Source organism: Ctenopharyngodon idella, chromosome 15 (assembly GCF_019924925.1).
Source record: "Ctenopharyngodon idella isolate HZGC_01 chromosome 15, HZGC01, whole genome shotgun sequence".
Classification (NCBI taxonomy): domain Eukaryota; kingdom Metazoa; phylum Chordata; class Actinopteri; order Cypriniformes; family Xenocyprididae; genus Ctenopharyngodon; species Ctenopharyngodon idella.
In genome coordinates this window covers 27,946,788-27,964,135 of record NC_067234.1, presented here as the reverse complement: position 1 = coordinate 27,964,135, position 17,348 = coordinate 27,946,788, and the positions used below count along the sequence as shown (strand labels likewise).

The 17,348-nt window shown below is 38.1% G+C and overlaps 1 protein-coding gene across 1 annotated transcript in view; it reads right to left on the bottom strand.

Annotated features, from left to right (window-relative positions):
* The window catches only part of sez6b (seizure related 6 homolog b), a 210,156-nt gene that overhangs the window by 25,327 nt on the left and 167,481 nt on the right, over positions 1-17,348 (bottom strand). The window contains exons 5-8 of the mRNA XM_051863533.1: positions 13,808-13,993; positions 8,152-8,320; positions 7,436-7,602; positions 136-330 (exon numbers count right to left, since the gene is read on the bottom strand). Coding sequence (XP_051719493.1) covers positions 136-330; positions 7,436-7,602; positions 8,152-8,320; positions 13,808-13,993 — 717 coding nt within the window. The remainder of the gene's footprint in view (positions 1-135; positions 331-7,435; positions 7,603-8,151; positions 8,321-13,807; positions 13,994-17,348) is intronic.

The following is a 17,348-nucleotide window of genomic DNA, read 5'->3' as shown; positions in this document are numbered from 1 at the left end:
GGCTTGACAAAGACTTGTTTGAAAGTGAAAAAAAAAAAGTTTATAGGCCTTAAAGGGCCTGAAAGGGAACTAATTCTTCACTTCTGAATTTGGCCAAACCCTGGTACATATGCATATGCAAACATTCACACACACCTCTGCAGGCGGGTTCAGTCTCATTCCATTGAGGATTGCTGGGATCCATGCACTCGATGATAACGGAACCCTGCTCCAGGGTGTAGCCGGGGTCACAGGTGAACTCCACAACCGTGCCCACAGCATAGGTGCTGTCAGTGGTGGTGAAGTTGCCGTACTTGACGAATGGCTCGTAGCAGTGCCCTGCTGCAAAAGCTGAGAGGACACACCATAAATCACCTGCTCCAAGACGCACATCACAGTCCAAACACTATCACCAAGCATCTGATTTCAGAAGAGCTTAAAACACACAGACAACCAGTCCGCTCGGCTCAGCCAATAACCGTTCACATAGTAATTTCATTGGAAAGGCAGAGGACAGCGCAGAATCCGAATTTAAAAGCATTTTTAGACAGCAGTCTAAAAGAATTTGTCTGTTGAATGTAGCAAAGCAATGTGCAGTGTTTTAAATTCCCACCAATCAAAATCCTCCTGGACGCAAACCCAAGGATTCGGGTTGCCCTTGGAAGGATATTGTTAGTTAATCAACCTTAGCCAGACTTGCAAGGCCATTTACGTGCATAAAAAGGAAGAGAGACGGCCTGACAACGTGAATAAATGTGCAACGTGAATGAACAAACTCACTCAGGGAAACAACAAACCGACACGCCTGGCTGAACCGTTATTGGTTGTTGTGCTCGCCTGAGAATGTAGAATAGAGATTAGAGCGAGAGGAGGAGACTTAAGATGAGGATGTTCAGACTATGGGTAAACACTGGCTTTGATATCCCTCCGGGTCCGGCCTCATTCAAGCGTGCGCTAGATTAGACTACCCACATTCAGCTTTACATTCAGCCTCGCTCTCTGTTTAATAAACACAGGCGATTCTGCCAATTACAGCAAACTGTTTTCTCTCCCCCCCCAATCCCCTTCCCCAGACACATTTGCATTATTCATCTAGCTCCGTTCTCTAAAAGTGAAAATGAGTCATTTTAATCATCAGTTGATTCTTGCTCTCTTATAACCACAGAAACAATCATTACATAAGATGGCGTCGACATAAAAGTCAGATTTATATGGAAATGTTTTGCACATAATTTAATGAGCGATGCACATTTTGTGTTATTGCCATGAGTGTAGTCTCAGTCTCAGACGTCACGCCCACAGACCGTTGGCTGAACATCTGATGCTAAAGGCACACAAAATGGGAAACACTTCAGGAGTTTCGAAGTTGTCATCTGATTGGTTGAATTCTCCAGGATTTCCAGGAGATGTGTGTGTGTCGCATTCTTTCTGCCTGGAAACAAAGTCAATGTGATGCCAAACCCCCTCATGGAAGAAGAAAGTTGTTGCGTTTACAACAGTGACAATACATGTGTGAAATGCTGGATTTTTAAAAGTATATGAAGTTTGCAGTGCCATTGTTTCAGTAACTTGCACAACCTCCTTGAATAAATAATGTATTAGATGCACGCCGGTCTATTATCGTAGGCACGTCGACTTTACATTTTCACGCCCCTAAATATGATGCGGAACAAAACGAACTGTAATTGGTGGCTTTACATTTCAATCGGATGTCAGTGGTCCTTAGCCAATGAAAGCTGTGATAAAGTCCAGACCTTCTGCTGTCAGTCTGAAGGTCTGGCTATGCGAGACTACCATGATTGAGGTCCCGATAGGAAAGAAAAATCATAAATGAGATCTCTTTAATGTCTCAGTTGTTTCTCCTAGACATCAATTAGATGTACTTTTTAGAAATTAGAAATACTTTTTTTGCTTAAGTTTTACAGTTGTATATTTCAATATGAAGTCAAACATTTCTCATCAAATTCCTCGAAAACCAAATTATACACTAATTTGACCATCACTGAAACAAAAGAAAAGGTTTTTTTTTTTTTTTTCGTGCTTTCCGTAGTGTGCTGAACCAATGTCATTCATGGCACACCACGCGATTTTTGTGTTGATTGTAGCAAAAGAAGTGGATGCGATTGAAATAAGAATATATATTTACTAGATAGTGTAATCTTAATTTTTGTTAATGTTTTGTGTGTTTTGTTTGAATATCAGATATTCAATATCAACATGATAAATACAGGAATTTGTCTAAGAAAAAAACACACTTTGTCCTTGTCATCACAGAATCTGACCAATGAGAATAAAGTGTGTCGTCATCAAGGCTTTCGCAGCCGATTTTGAGCAACTGCAGCACCTGACCTAGGCGGCTGGTCTTGTTTTGCTCTTGCAGTACTTTGATGGCACATCGGCTGCAGTGCCGATCAAAGTCGGACACATTTTCTAACCATAATGCATTGCTTTTGTCAGGCAGCAGCTGATCTTTGCGGTGCCGCATGAAGTCGAACAAGCATATTGTGTTGCAACGGTTTTGAGTGGTCATTCACATTTTAGCACGCGCAATGACGAATCTCTGTCAACCAATCAACGTTCTGCAGTGAGTGTAGCTCCACCCTTTTGGTAACGGTACTAATGGTACTTTTGTGCTAGGCACTCCAACGGAAGGGTCCCAAAAAAAGTGGTACGGTACGGTTCGGAATTCACCATTCACAACTTCTGACAATGGAAATGGCAAAAATTGCATACCGAACTTAACTGTTCTGAACCGTACGGCTTGGTGGAAATGAGAGTCCCAGTTTCAACTTTAAATCAATTTTGAGAAAATTTGTACTTACTACGTTTTCATAATTATTACATTTTACCTTTAAATTGTGAAATACTATCCAAATCACTTTTTAGTTTTATACTTTTACTATATGCCAGAAAATGTCTTATTTCTTTTGATTTTTAGGCATGATTTGAGATCTGAGACTCTTAAATGAAACAAAAAAGAGAACTCTATTAAAGGTGCAATATGTAAGAATTTTGCAGTAAAATATCCAAAAACCACTAGGCCAGTGTTATATATTAGCTCAACACGTTTAGTCTTATTGTATAAATCTAATTTTCTTGATTTTTTGCTTTACCGTGCCTCAGAGAAAAACACTATTTTGTCAAGTAGCTAACATAGCATAATCAGATGAAGCTTTATTTTTAGTAACAGTAATACAGAATTTTTTCCATCATACAATACGTTTTAAAATTAATTGCATGCCATTTATCAACACAAGCCATCCAGTATTTAATATGATATTCTAAAATCGATCTATCTTACTGCAGTGTGTCTCAAACAAGTGTCTCACAGCAGCCGCCGAGCGAAAGCACAGAGTAACGTTATAACATAATTTTCAACACACTCAAATGTATCTAATATGATAAACAGAGCTGTGTTACCTCATACTCATGACCAGAAAAGCAGAAGCGGCGCCGGCGATTGTGGCATAATAAAAGTTCCGCTGCTCGTGAGGCGTGTGTTGCGCAATCGCTCCAGCGGACTCGTTCAGCTCCCACAACACTCGGTCCTGCTCTGCTTCATACTACAATAATGTTAATAATCGCATCCATGAACATGATTTCTTCCCGAGTCCTATCCCGATTCTTTTGCACCGTCCGTTGAGGTGAAGACCACATGTCCCAAGATTCCGTGCTCAAACTTGGCGTCATCAAGCTATGCCTTTTTTTTTGAATAGGCCTTTAGCGACCTCTAGCGGACAGAAATCCTACATACTGCACCTTTAAGTCTATAGAGGTATGAAATATGAAGTGATAAATATGCACACTGCTGTTTAAAAATTTGGGGTCAGTAATATTTTGTTTTAAAGAAATAATACTTTTATTTTGCAAGGATGCATTAAATTGATCAAAAGTGGCAGTAAAAGACATTTATAATGTTGCAAAATATTTGTATTTCAAATAAATGGTGTTTCCACAAAAGTATTAAGCAGCACAACTGTTTTAACATTGATAATAATAAGATATGTTTCTTGAGCATCAAATCAGCATATTAGAATGATTTCTGAAGGATCATGTGACACCGAAGACACAGGAATCTCACAGGAATAAATGGCAATTTAAAATAGAAAACAGCTATATTTAATTGTAACAATATTTCACAATATTACTGTTTTACTTTATTTTTGATCAAATAAATGCAGCCTTATTAAGCATAAGATACTTTAATAACAAGAAAACATTAATAAATCTTCCCAACCCTAAGCTTTTGAATTGTAGAAGGTATGAAACAGCAATTTATAACAGTTTCTCTGGGTCATACTGACTGTCATACACAACAAGGTCGAAAAATAATGAAATTACTCTTAAAAAGAAATTTACCTCTGAAAAGTATGATAATACTCTTTTCAGCATCTATTTCAGCAAATAAAAATATTTCATTCAAAGACAATTATTACATAGATTTACATGACTCCGGTTTAAAGAACTGAACAAGTAGTCCATATGTGGCCTCCCGATACACAAAGAGTTCCAGATCAGTGCTTACTAATATTGATAAAAACAGATCCATTTTGTTTATGATGGCAGAATTAGGAGAACAGCACTTCAATCAGACAAAACTATTAAAAGCTGAGCACTCTACCTGGTGTGAAATTCAGAGAGGTGTCAGGAGCGTGAGAAGACAAGCTAAATTGTTACAGGTTGCCATGAAGGCACATTAGTATATTGTAGATAGCATAATCGGATTGTGGCATGGTAAATGAGATTAGATTGATCTCGCCAGATAATGACTGTGAGGTTCTGAGGTGTGCATGACATCCCAGTGAACAAATGCAACTGCACACATTCGACTGACCTGTCAGAGGGAATAGGAATGCAATTTATGCAATTTCTGTTTCCAGTTAAAACTCATTTTAATGACCTTGTCGGGTTGCATTTGATTCGATTTCCATTTGATGTAATCTGAATAAATCTCATTTGAGCCATGAATCTAAGGGGTGTTTAGCAAGGCACAAGAGAAAAGATCTTTGGTGTGAATCGAAGCAATAAGGGGAATGTGCCGGAAGGTATATCTTTGTCTCCACCACAGCCCTGAGGCTCTGCAAAGGACACGTGTTCTTCAAACAACGTTTGAACTCTGTTGCCGCCGCCGTGTATGGCCCGGCTCAGAGACAAACCAGCAGAGGATGGATGAGAAAAGATGTTAGCTGCTATCAAGTCCTCATTATTACGACGTCATGTGACTAATGCTGTACGGTGGCTAAAAACTGATAATGAATAAGACATTACTGAACCAAATCACTACCTACGTTTACATGCACCCAAATAATCTGTTTATAATTGGATTGATGGCTCAATTAGACTGAAAAGCCTTCATGTAAACACACAGTTTGTTCTGAATGAAATTTTTTGATCAGATTGAAAGGGGTGATTGGTGTAGACCTAAAATAATCCGATCAACAGGAAAAAATTCAACTTGTAAACATCTAACTATTTTTCGATTGGATTCAAAAATGCCTTGTGCACACGCAGAGAGTCGTGATATGTCTTACGAACGTGCGTATGTTTATGTCTCACGTCTTACGAACTGGTCAGTGAAGGAGAAGGAATTTTTGCTAAAAAAAAAAAAAGCTCTTCTGACATATATGTCAGCTTTCTTTTTTAGTATTGTCACCAAAATAAAAATTGCACTTATGCTCAAGGTAGCTCTAGTGACATTCTCCCGATGGTTTTCTATGGTTCTGAAGCGGTGACTGGGTAGTGCATATGCGATTAAATTTTGCTTGGAATACATGTAACCGTGTCCTAACCAGACACAATGTGATAAAATTCCAGCGACAAACAATTTGTCTGTCCATACCAGACAGAACGTAATAAAGTCAATCAAAAATCACAGCCAATCAGAAGAGCACATAGGCGGGCTCTCTCTGCAAGCTTCCGGCACTCACAACAAAATGGATGAGTACATAATATAGGGTCCTATGATTTCCGGAATCACGGAATCCAGTCATAAAAACGAAATGTAGTATTTAACGTGGAATGTCATGGAATTTGTCAAATTTTTGATTAATGAATAAAAAGCAGGTCAGTACACTTAAATCAAATCGCGATATATACTAGTGTCTGTGAATATTAAAACGCAAATAGACTATAATATTAAATATGAATCCTGCATGTCTGTGTGCCTCTGAAATGAATGACGCGGAAGCGCAGTTTAATTTACCTCACACACACACTGAAGCACGTGCGACGCTCGCGATGTTTTCATCCTTCATCGTCGCCTCACTATATGAGGAAATGAATGAAATTCATCTCTAGAGCTGCTCTGAAAGTCACTTCATCAGCATTTAACCGCTTCATTTGAGAAAACTATCATCATGAACACAGAGAAACTCAAAGCTCTCGGCAACCCGTCAAAATAAAAGTTCGATTTAACTTGACAGAAACATATTAGAGTTGTACAGTAGAATTTAGATAAATTAATTTAATAATAAATTATTAAAAACTATCTTTTTAAGGAATAATCTCAGTTTTTAATTAATAAATTTGGTTGTTTTTAAGAATTCAATTAATTAGACATGCTTTTTGATTATTAAAATGTAATTAAACCATTAAAATGGAATCCAGAAAACAGAATTTGGTAAAAAATAAAATTTGGGGAAAGACTAAAACGGATATCATAGGGCCCTAAAAAATTTAATTTTTTTGTTAAACTTTTAATAAATTGTTGGTAAATTGGATAAGTTTCATTATTTCCATAAATTAGACATGCTTTTTGATAACTAAAATTTAATTTAACCATTAAAATGGAGTCCAAAAAAAAAAAAAACTGGAAAAAAAAAAAACGGAATCCAGAAAAATTTAAACGGAAAAAACGGAATTTGGGAAAAAATAAAACGGAATTCAGGAAAATATAAAACGGATTTCATAGGGCCCTAATAATAAAATTCATGAATATTACACCATTTTAAAATTATTAAAAATACAAGTACATACTGAGTTACAATCTTTCTCATAGAATACGCTTGTCTGTTCACGAGTTGACAGTTTGAACGTTCTGGTTTCCTTTTATTTATTTCGAAGATCTAAGGTGAATTTTCCATTGTTGCTTTCAGTACAGCTATAAAAGACACACAAAATGTTATTCAAACTCACATTAGATGCTTTTAACATTAAATAAAGTGCATAAACAGTACCTGAGATTATCATTATCATACTTTGTGTTGTCGTTCCAGCGGCGACGTCGCAGAAAATTAGAAACTGTTTCTAAAATAGAATCATCGCATGTTGTCGTTGAGGCTAGTTAGCTCAGATTAACATGGAAAAGATACCTTTTATCATGTGTCGCCAAAGTCGCTGGGCTGCCTGCGTTTCTCAAAAGCATTGTGAGCTAAGTTGATCGTAGAGACCATTAGTTCTACGACCTACTTAAGCTTAAGATGCTTTTGAGAAAATCAATTGTCTAGGTGTTCCGTACCTTCATATCTAATGGCCACCCCCGTGTTGGTGCCGGAACCATCCGTCGTAAACTCCACAAAAAAATGTCTGGAGGAACTAACGATTCCCTCGTTCGGAAGGTATTCCACCTCATACGAGTCATACAGAATCGGCGAGTCGATGTGGTTGCCATTTTTGATCAGAAACCTGCAAACATAAACAGAACAGAATGGTTTAGTTCGGTTCAAAACAGCGAATCTTTCAACAGTATCTGTTTGGCAGCAGATGTAACATTCCTCCGATTTCTAGTACTGTCTTTTGGCAGTTTGCATAATAATTGCCTGATATGATTTTGAATAGCTGAGCAGCAAGTGACCTCATTAAAAGTCCATTTGTTAGCAAAGCCTGCAGAAAAAGCGGATACCGCTAATAAAAATAACTTAATCCCCCTCCTGAGGCCCCGGAGTGGGCTGTAATCGCTCTCTCCGTGCCTGCACGAGGGGATTTGATTATTCTAAATTATTTTAAAGGAGAGCAAGTGTCTGATCTCCGAAACTTTCATCCACTTTCACTCACAGCTGTTCCTATCATCCCTCGCTCTCGCCGTAGCAGATAATGCCCTGAAGAGCAGCGCCACATTTGGAGTGTGACAGCACAGTAAAGAGACACTCTGAGCTTCTCCAACTGTCTCTTTGAACATCAGTTGACTAATTAGTGTATAATAGCCGAGTTCTGAGTGAGTTGACTGGGACGAACCTGTCATCATCTTCCGCGAGGGCCACCTTCTCGAAGTGCACGTGCAGCCGTTGACCCTCAGGGGCCTCCAGCACCCAGTGGCAGGTCAAGTTGTTGCTGTAGTTGCCAGGGAAACCAGGCGATACAATGCGGCCGAGAGTCGCGTTCTTCACCATTCCACCGCAGGCCACTGTTCAAAGTACACATGTAAGGAGACAGATGCCAATGAGATGAAAATAAGAAAGCTAGAGGTCGAGGAAGCCCTCAGAGTGAGCTGTGGATAACAAAACTCTTTCATAGTGCATGACTGCAGAGACTAGATCTCTGTTTAAAACACAATGTAGCAATAATAGTAAGAAGACATAGTAAGTGATGGTTCAATGTTTTTACACATCAAAGACTTTCAAATTCCCCCGGCATACGAATATGCGTACTTACATACTATATAGTAGGCGAACAACTGTATCTGAAATGAGTAGTATGTCTGAATTCATAGTATTCATAAACAGTAGGTAAAAAGAATCCGGATGACCTACTACTTCCGGCGAGATTCTGAAATGCGCAAATCTAATGGATGTTTTCTATCCCATGAGGCCACAGGAGAGCAGCACTGAATAGCAGCAAAGAGTATAGACCCTTTTACTGTTTGTACACAATGATGACGTAGCAACGTATGCGCACGCATTTTGGCAACGAAACTATGGCGAGAATCAGCAGCGTGTCAAGCTACGCGAGCGGATTAAGCAACACAGACAGAGAAAGTTATTTTAAAAGTTGACTTTATCAAATGGTATCCGGCTACCAGATCCGTGTACTATAGTGGAGTGGATAGAAGATGTTAGCAGATGGCCAAATATACAGTGGCCAAAATATATATACGTATTTAGTTGAGAAACCGAGCGTGTACACCCGAGAGAAATTACGAGCATATAAATCACTGGATGCTTATGAATACGTTAGAACCACTGGGGAACAACACCACTTCCGTTGCCAAAATGCGCGCGCGACTATTTGATCACGTGGGCTGTAAAAGGGTCTATAGAACCCAAGAGGCGACACTTTGATACTTTTTGTGCAACAGCCACTAGATGGCGCGCCGGTAGCGCGGCGGCCATTATGGGGTGAAAATACTAACTGGATCATAGAATCCTTCACATCTTACGCACCCAAAATCGTCGAATTTCACTGCCAAATCAGAAGCGCAATAGAACAGTTTTTTAAATTAAGTCACCAGTAAATTGTATGGCTCCCACAGTAAATGTTGTATTGTCTTATATATGTTTTATTTTACCAGTTGTGGAATCCAACCATTCAACCATCTGAGGTAACGTAGTTAGCCTACTTTATTGAGTATTTCCATTTTATGCAACTTTACACATTTATTAATAGTAAATTAATAATTAATAAATTTAAGATCATCATGTTTGCAGCGAACAATATATTTTAGACCTAGTGGAGTAATAGTAATAATAGCATCTCTGAATTGAAATATATATATTGTACTTTTTAATGGATCACGCTACAAACATAATTATCTTATAATACATGATGCATTGCTGTGTCCGTTATCGCATAATTCCCACTTTTGGACACTTTTGCTTTAACGGACATTAGACAACACTGCAAAATCTATATTCATATATTCATATATTATTATGTTATATTCATATATTTATTGTCCAACATTCCCAATTTTTCTGATGCAAATTTAATTTCATATGTTGTATTAATTCAGTGTTTATAATGCTAATACTTGAACTTCAAAGAATTTTAACCCAAACTGACTGGGTTTCAATAGAGCAAAGGTTTTGTGAAAAAAGTGGAAGACTTAAACACAACGTGTGTAAAATAAACTGTAAAAAGGATTTGATGATCACTAGTGATAGTATTTTATTCTGTGTTGTCATCATTCATTTTGGATTTCAGCTTTAATGTACGTTTTTTTTTAACAAAGCAGCTGATATTACCATAGAAACTAGTGGACTGCCGACTCGCTTTCACCCCAAAATGGCGGAAATGCAGGGCCGCTGCTGGGCGCCGGTGTTGCAATGGAACGCTCTATTGAGTGTCGCTTCTTGTTAGTGTATATTCTTTGATAGCAGTGAAGCGATGCAACTGACACCACAAGTCACGTGACAATGTCAACATGGTGAATGTAGTACAATGGGATTTATTCATACTACATACATTCATACTGTATGAAATATATATATTTTTTTTTACAGTCGTGAAGTTCGTTTTTCATCAAAAGCCATACTTACTCAGACATTATGTGGTTTCAGATACACCTGGTGCTTAGTTTTAATAAAAAAATCTAGTTTAAAACACATGTGCCAAGATCTTAAAAATGTATATTCATGTTGGTTTCTTATATATATATTTTTGAAAGACTCCTATACCATTTTCAACAAAAGTTTAAATGTAATGAAAAATGTCATATATTAAGTAAAAAGTATTAACATAATTCCCTGACTCTGTGAATACATGCTAGTTTCATTAATCATTTTTTGAATAAAATATTTTTATAGCATTTTATATTAGTATTTTACATGAATAAAACTATTATGAATTATTAATATACCTTTTACACCTTCAACCAAACTTGCCTTGTCATAAAAAGGTCTAATTACCTGTTATTTAAGAGACTTAATGACCTTGACACAGTTATGAGTGTCCCCATAAATGTGAAGGGGTCCTCTTTTGACATAATTTCCTGTTTATAAAAGTGGAGCATTCAAGTTATTATATTTATGATTTTTATGAATAAATTAGTAGATGCTGACAAAAAAATAAGTGCCACCTTGCTGACTCAAGAAACTTTAGACCACAACAATTTAAACAGAGAAAGACGGCATTAGTAAACAGTTTTTGTTAAAAGCAACAAAAATAGAGGAGGAGGAGGAGGATACCTTCCGAGCTTGACGGCTGAAGGTTAGTCAGGCGGACAGAACGTAATTAAAGTGGACCCAAAGCCCTGCTCTCTGGCAGCCGGCCCATGCTGATCAGTAATCAGACTCTGACAGTCTGGTCCGGCCCCGCATGGCAAGGGCACACTCCTAAAACGGCACATTTATGCTATTTCACTCCAAAATAATGGCGAGAGTGAGAAACTCCAGGTACTATAGGCCACGTCTGGCAGCCGCAGGCTAACTAAACCACCTCACGACTCACTACAGCCGTGCCTCCGAAGCATTAAATGAGATCCTTCATCAAAACAGCCCTCCTTCAGGGAGCCCAGCCTTGTTTGCAATCGGAGATGTTGTTCTGTTTGTCATGCAAGAGGGAAGAGTTCTCCAGCTCTGGGATTCGGCTCTCTGAAGAGATCGAGGCGCGAAAAGTCCTTATTTATGCAGAGGAGGCAGACCTGTCAATCACGCTGTCACACCGGGCTGCCTTGAGGGGGTACGGTTGTTAATATTCACTGCCTTGTAGCACAAGCACTTCTGTTACCACCATTCCAGCCAAAATCAATGATCAAACCCCAATTAACTTAAAAGGAGAATGGAGCAACCGCACTGGGAGTTTCTCCCCTGTCAAGTTAAATCACACCTGTGTGGACTAAATATTTACACAGGCATGAGGTTTGTTTGCGTCTGAATGACAAAATGACTTGTGGGTGTATGTTTATAGTGAAAAGAAGGGAAAAAAACAAGGATAATTGCTAGTGAGCGAGTCCAGGGCAGCTTCACAATGATGCAAATCAGCAAGTGTGAGGAGGCTGTGTTTATGATAGGCAGGCAAAACCACTTGCATCTATATGAAAATGAAATAAGGTACATTAAAAGCAGAAGCTGCTATTTCATAGATTTTCCCGTACTTGTAAAGATAACAGCGCTGCTTACTAGTGCTACTGCTTTATAATTGAATTTCTCAGGGGCAGAGATCAAATACTGCAGATTTGGTAATTAACTGTCATTTAGCTGATGCTTTTGTTGTAGCGCACTCAATACAAGGACAATCCCTCTGGAGTAACCTGCAATTAAGAGTCTATCTGGTGAAAGGGCACATGTGACATGTTAGGTAGTTTCTACTTTAAGTTTACCGCCACCTGGAAGCAACCTGCACCTACTGTATTAGAAGCTTAGATCCATAACCATCAGGTTAAAGGATTCACTTGGGTTCAATACAAGTGATGTTCAATGGACCGCATTTGGGGCATAATGTCAATTAGCACAGCAAAAAATTTAAATTACTCCTTTAATTAGAATAAAAGCAAAAATCTTGGTAAGAATAAGGCACTTAATGGAGGTAAAGGATGCCATTATTATTCAGAGAGCATAAAAGCAGAAATGTGAAGCAAATTTTTTTGTCAAAGCGCTTTAATCCTTGTCTAAATTGTCATTTTTCAGTGGAACGAATGGTCTAGCAATTTGTCACCAACATAATCCCAGTGGTTGTCAGGTAAAAACGTAGGACACGTGTTTTGATTAGTCGGTTTGTGTGGCTGGTTTTCATTGTCTGACATTTTAAATGTATGCCGACCACAGGACGGAGTCATCTTTATGTTCTTCTGCTGATTCAAGATGCTCCCTGTAAACCAGGGGCCAGTTGTTCAAAAGTAATCAGATTTCGGCTATCGGATTGGATCAAATCTTGAAAATGGGTTGTTCAAAAGGAAAAATGATTCTGAAATCAGACTAGATCACAAAATCCATTCTTGGTTTTGATCTGGATAAAATCATCAGTTTGTGTTGTTCGAAACTTTTTAGTAAGATTGGGATACCTTTGATCCAAAAAATATGGATTATACTGATCCCATCAGAAGGGTGGATTTCAGGAACAAAAATGTAATAAAACTTTAAAACTGGTCAAAAAGTACAACATTTTTATCATGTAATATACATATATATTTTTTATTTTGCTCTTGATTAGTTTAACTGTTAAAGTAATAAATTAGAAGTAGACATTAGGCTACATATTTAGCCTTTTGTTAAACCTACTGTAAAGTAAAAAAGAGAAAAGTGCCATAAAATAATCCCCAAACAGCTGTAAATATCAAACAAAAATATTATATTTGATTCAAAGTGGGGGTTTTTTTATCACTGTTTGTAAACTACATTGGCACAATCATAAGAGATGAACCAGTCAAAAGTTCTTTGCGAGCGAACGCAAAGTTTCTCGGGTGAACACTTTGCAGAACTTTTCTGAGAGAACACAAAAGCATTGAAATGTTTTTTCCCCCCATCTCATAATCTTTCTATCACCATGTCCCTTTAGGATCTCCGTAGAGCACTAGTAATCCAGATTTGGTAATCTGAAAAAGTGTGTATCTGGATCAGGGTGATCCAATCAAATTTTGCTTTGAAAACCTGGCACAAAAATAAGATGGATTACTTGATCCTGGATAGCAAAACATGGGATTGACAAATCCAGATCATTCTGATCCAGATTAAACTTTTTGAACAACTGGCCCCAGGAAGTATCCTTGGTATCCTTGTGCAGACATTTTTCAGGAATCCAGGAATTAGCGGGATTAGCTTTTTCATGAAAACATTTGGATATACAATAATAATAAAATTGATTAAATTAATGAATTAATAAATGTATTCATTCATTCATATAAAATAAAATAAAATAAAAAAGGACGAGTTGATTTTTTTTTCAACCACAAATGTGACTGAACCCCGAACGTTTCTTGAAAGAACAGACTAAATTCATCATCATATTTGGGACTCACCAAGACAGCGTGGCACTTTGCCGGTCCAGTAGGGTGTGGTGGCATTGCGGCACGTCAGGGTGGAGGGACCCTGGAGTTGATATCCATTGAAGCAGTAGAAATAGGCCTCTCCCCCTGCATGGAGGCTTGTGACGGACACATCCCCATACGCTGGTCTATCAGGGAAGTTGCAACTCAAGACAAATGCTGTAATGGAGAGAAAAAGAATAAATGATTAGGCACACGATTAAAACTGCAGCACGCCAGACCACACTTATTTAAACTTACGTCTGAAGCAGCTCTGAAACTATCATTAGACTGAGACTAAGGTCTGTGGGGAGTTTGAATATTGCATTACGGTGACTCCCACTTATTTCAAGAAGACTTATTATCTTAACAAACTCCATCTGTCTTTCTTTCTCTCAGTTTAATATGGTCTCTGAGGGTCTGTCCCCAATGCATGTACTCTCTCCACGTCCTCCAGACCGCAGTCGACCTTTTCTGTGTGAAAGGGACATCTAGAAGATGACAAATAAACCCGAACCCCGAACACTGTCCGTTTCCCAAGCCAGAATGGGCCTGCTGGGATGCATGGAGACAATTATTAGCTGCCTAAGATGATAGATTAGACTCACATTTGGCCTAATGGTCGCAATAGAGCAAAACCCTCTCTACCGCTAGTGCAAAGAGACTAGTGCAGATTCTTAATCATTTTTAACTGGACACTCTTTCCATTTTGACTTTCACATGGAGTCTCGCAAAACTCTGGTCCACATGGCAGCTTCTTCTGGCCCACTTAGACAGACCGTCTGAATGTCTGATGAGATACTGTATAAAATGACCAATGACAATTCAATTAGGTTTCATGTGGATTCTATCTACCATTTAAGAGCAGGTTTGAAATAAGTGATGCCCCAATACCATTAAATGTATTTAAATAATCTTAGTTACTGGTCTGGTTTAAATAAAACTTCCTGAAATGGCCATAAGCTTTGGTCTTCTGGATAGGGCTGTGAAATGAGTCTTTATTGACCATTGTTGTCATGATCCCGGCCTCTGTTCCCTTAGTCCTGGGTGTTCTTTTATGTTCTTCGCCATGTGTAGTCCTCTGTAGTCCTTTTGTTGATTGGTTCCCCTGTTCATTAGTTTTGATTGTTCCCAGGTGTGTCTTGTTATTAGTGATGTAGTTGTTAATAGTCTCTGTTTAGCTGACTCATGTATAGAACAAATAAAATAAGCCCTGAAAATTGATAAAAGAATACATATTATACAGACACTTATAAAACGGTTAGTTCCTGTCCTGGATTCTGATTGGTTAATAGCTGTGTTTTATTCACTCTTAGCAACGTAAACTGTATGTTCTCAATTTATATTGTTCATTGAAGCTTACTGTATTATGTAGAAGAGAACTGTGAGAAAGAGATTGAGTGAACGAGTTTATTACCTGCATTCAGATTTAGCATTTTCCTTCAGGTCAGTCCTATGTTCATAATAAAAAATCTGTTTAAATGTCCGATGTATTATCCTGTCTTTTTAACAGTTAAGGGGTTTTCCCGTGACTGACAGTGCTAGTCAAAGCATTTGTCAGTTGTGTCTTGTTCCGTGTTCACAACAATTCAGTCTTTTCAATGTAAAAATCTTTGCTACTGACTGACACACTCATAAAGACAGTCTTTGCCGCCATCTAATGGCGTAATAATGTAACTTCTGTTGCTGTTCATGGTCAGGGACTATTTTTTCCGGCGGAAGGAATGCTTTAGTGAAAGTTTACTTCAAGAAAGTTGCATTGATACATATTTTTGGCTTTAATATTTGTATTGTGTGGTAACCGTTTTATAAGGTACTCGAGGCTAGTGCTGTATCGTGAATAAGTTGCAACCCCTTCAGCTGTGACTTATTTACAATACAGCACAGCTTCTCGTACCTTATTGCTTACTTAATATTGAATGGTATTAGATAATTAGTTAATTGTATCTGATAGATTATACTTTCAATAAAACATTTGCAATGGGTGTGTAAAAGGTGGTTTTATGCATGTTTGGCCTGAGTTTTTGTTGCATTTACACAGTTTTGAACAGCAGGCATCACCAGCGTGTGGTGTTTCGAACGCTTCAAAACAGTGAATCATTTTGAGAAGCAATTGGAAAATCAGTAAAACTAGGGAGCAGGACTGAGACCAACAACATAACATCCACCAAAGCAAAAGACCAGACAATGAACACAGGAACATAAGGGCTTATATACACACGGGGTAATAGACTAACAAGACACACCTGGGGACAATCGGAACTAATCAAGCAAGAAAACTACAAAGGACTACAAAAATGGCACACAGGACAGGAAACAGGAACAGAACCAAAGAACTAAAAGGCCACATAAAAACACAAGAAACACAAAACCAGGGAATACACAACAATTGTCTTGCCCTGTTCTTGAGCACTAAACCAGACTGTCAATACTTTCTCAAGCAATGTCCACAAAAGCCTTTTCACCATTTATCACTGCTGTCTTGCAAGTCCTTTCACCCTTTCAAAATGCCTGAAGAAGATTTTGGACCGAAGTGCTGCTATTTAATAAACATTTGCAAGCTACAACAGTGCAGGAATTTTTCCATTTTACCTTCTACCTATGAAAATCAACAGGCCCTGACAAAGTGAATACTAAAAGGCATAAAAGACAGAGATTTTTCTTTGAAAGGAAAGAAGTCAAAATTCAAGGCCAGAGTGAATTAAATTGCAAGTCATGTACAGAACCGTGTCTGCATATGAAGGAGGCTTTGATAAACAAGTGACCATCTTTTCCTTCATCACAAAAGCTTGCACAGCCTCCGCAGGAGGCCCCGTGAGGCGGTAAATCCAGGTTAGACCGCAAGTGCCCATCGAGCTAAGAACTGCTTTCCCAACACAAATTTTTTCGTCTCCTCCTCCCCATCCTCCTCTGAGAATGTTTTTGCAATTTATGACAGAAATTTCAGGGATCATTTCTCCCCGTCTCGATGTGGCTGCAGCAGCCGAATTGTTAGCTGTTGAAATTCAGAGCGGTGTGTGGGTGTTGATTTTGTCACCAATGACAAGACTGAGCCTGAGGCCAAAAAATTTGCACAGGGGCGATAAATTATTACCTTTGACCTGGCTTGGATCTATGTCATATCTCCTCTCAACTTCTTTAGCTGACTGCAACAGGCCTAGCACAAATCTTTTCCAGCACTAAGCAGGAGAATTAATTAATAATGAACTGTGCCAACCATTAGCACATTTATTTGCATGCACTGCAACTGTAAATAAATGAGATAAATAATGGTTAAATAATTAACTTATTAGTTTATCAATAATAATTTATAAAAAAATACAGATATAAAATAAAATATAAATAACATTTAATTTATAAAAATGAATGTAATTTAAATCTGCATAAATCATGCAAATGAGGTATATAACTTGGCAAATAGTTACAAATAGTTGCAAATCTGTGCTGAACAATTTTCGTGGCAGTGTGCGATTGTGGAGGATGCAGCAGACTACTGAGATCTGGTACCAGTTGAATAAAGCATAATATATAATAA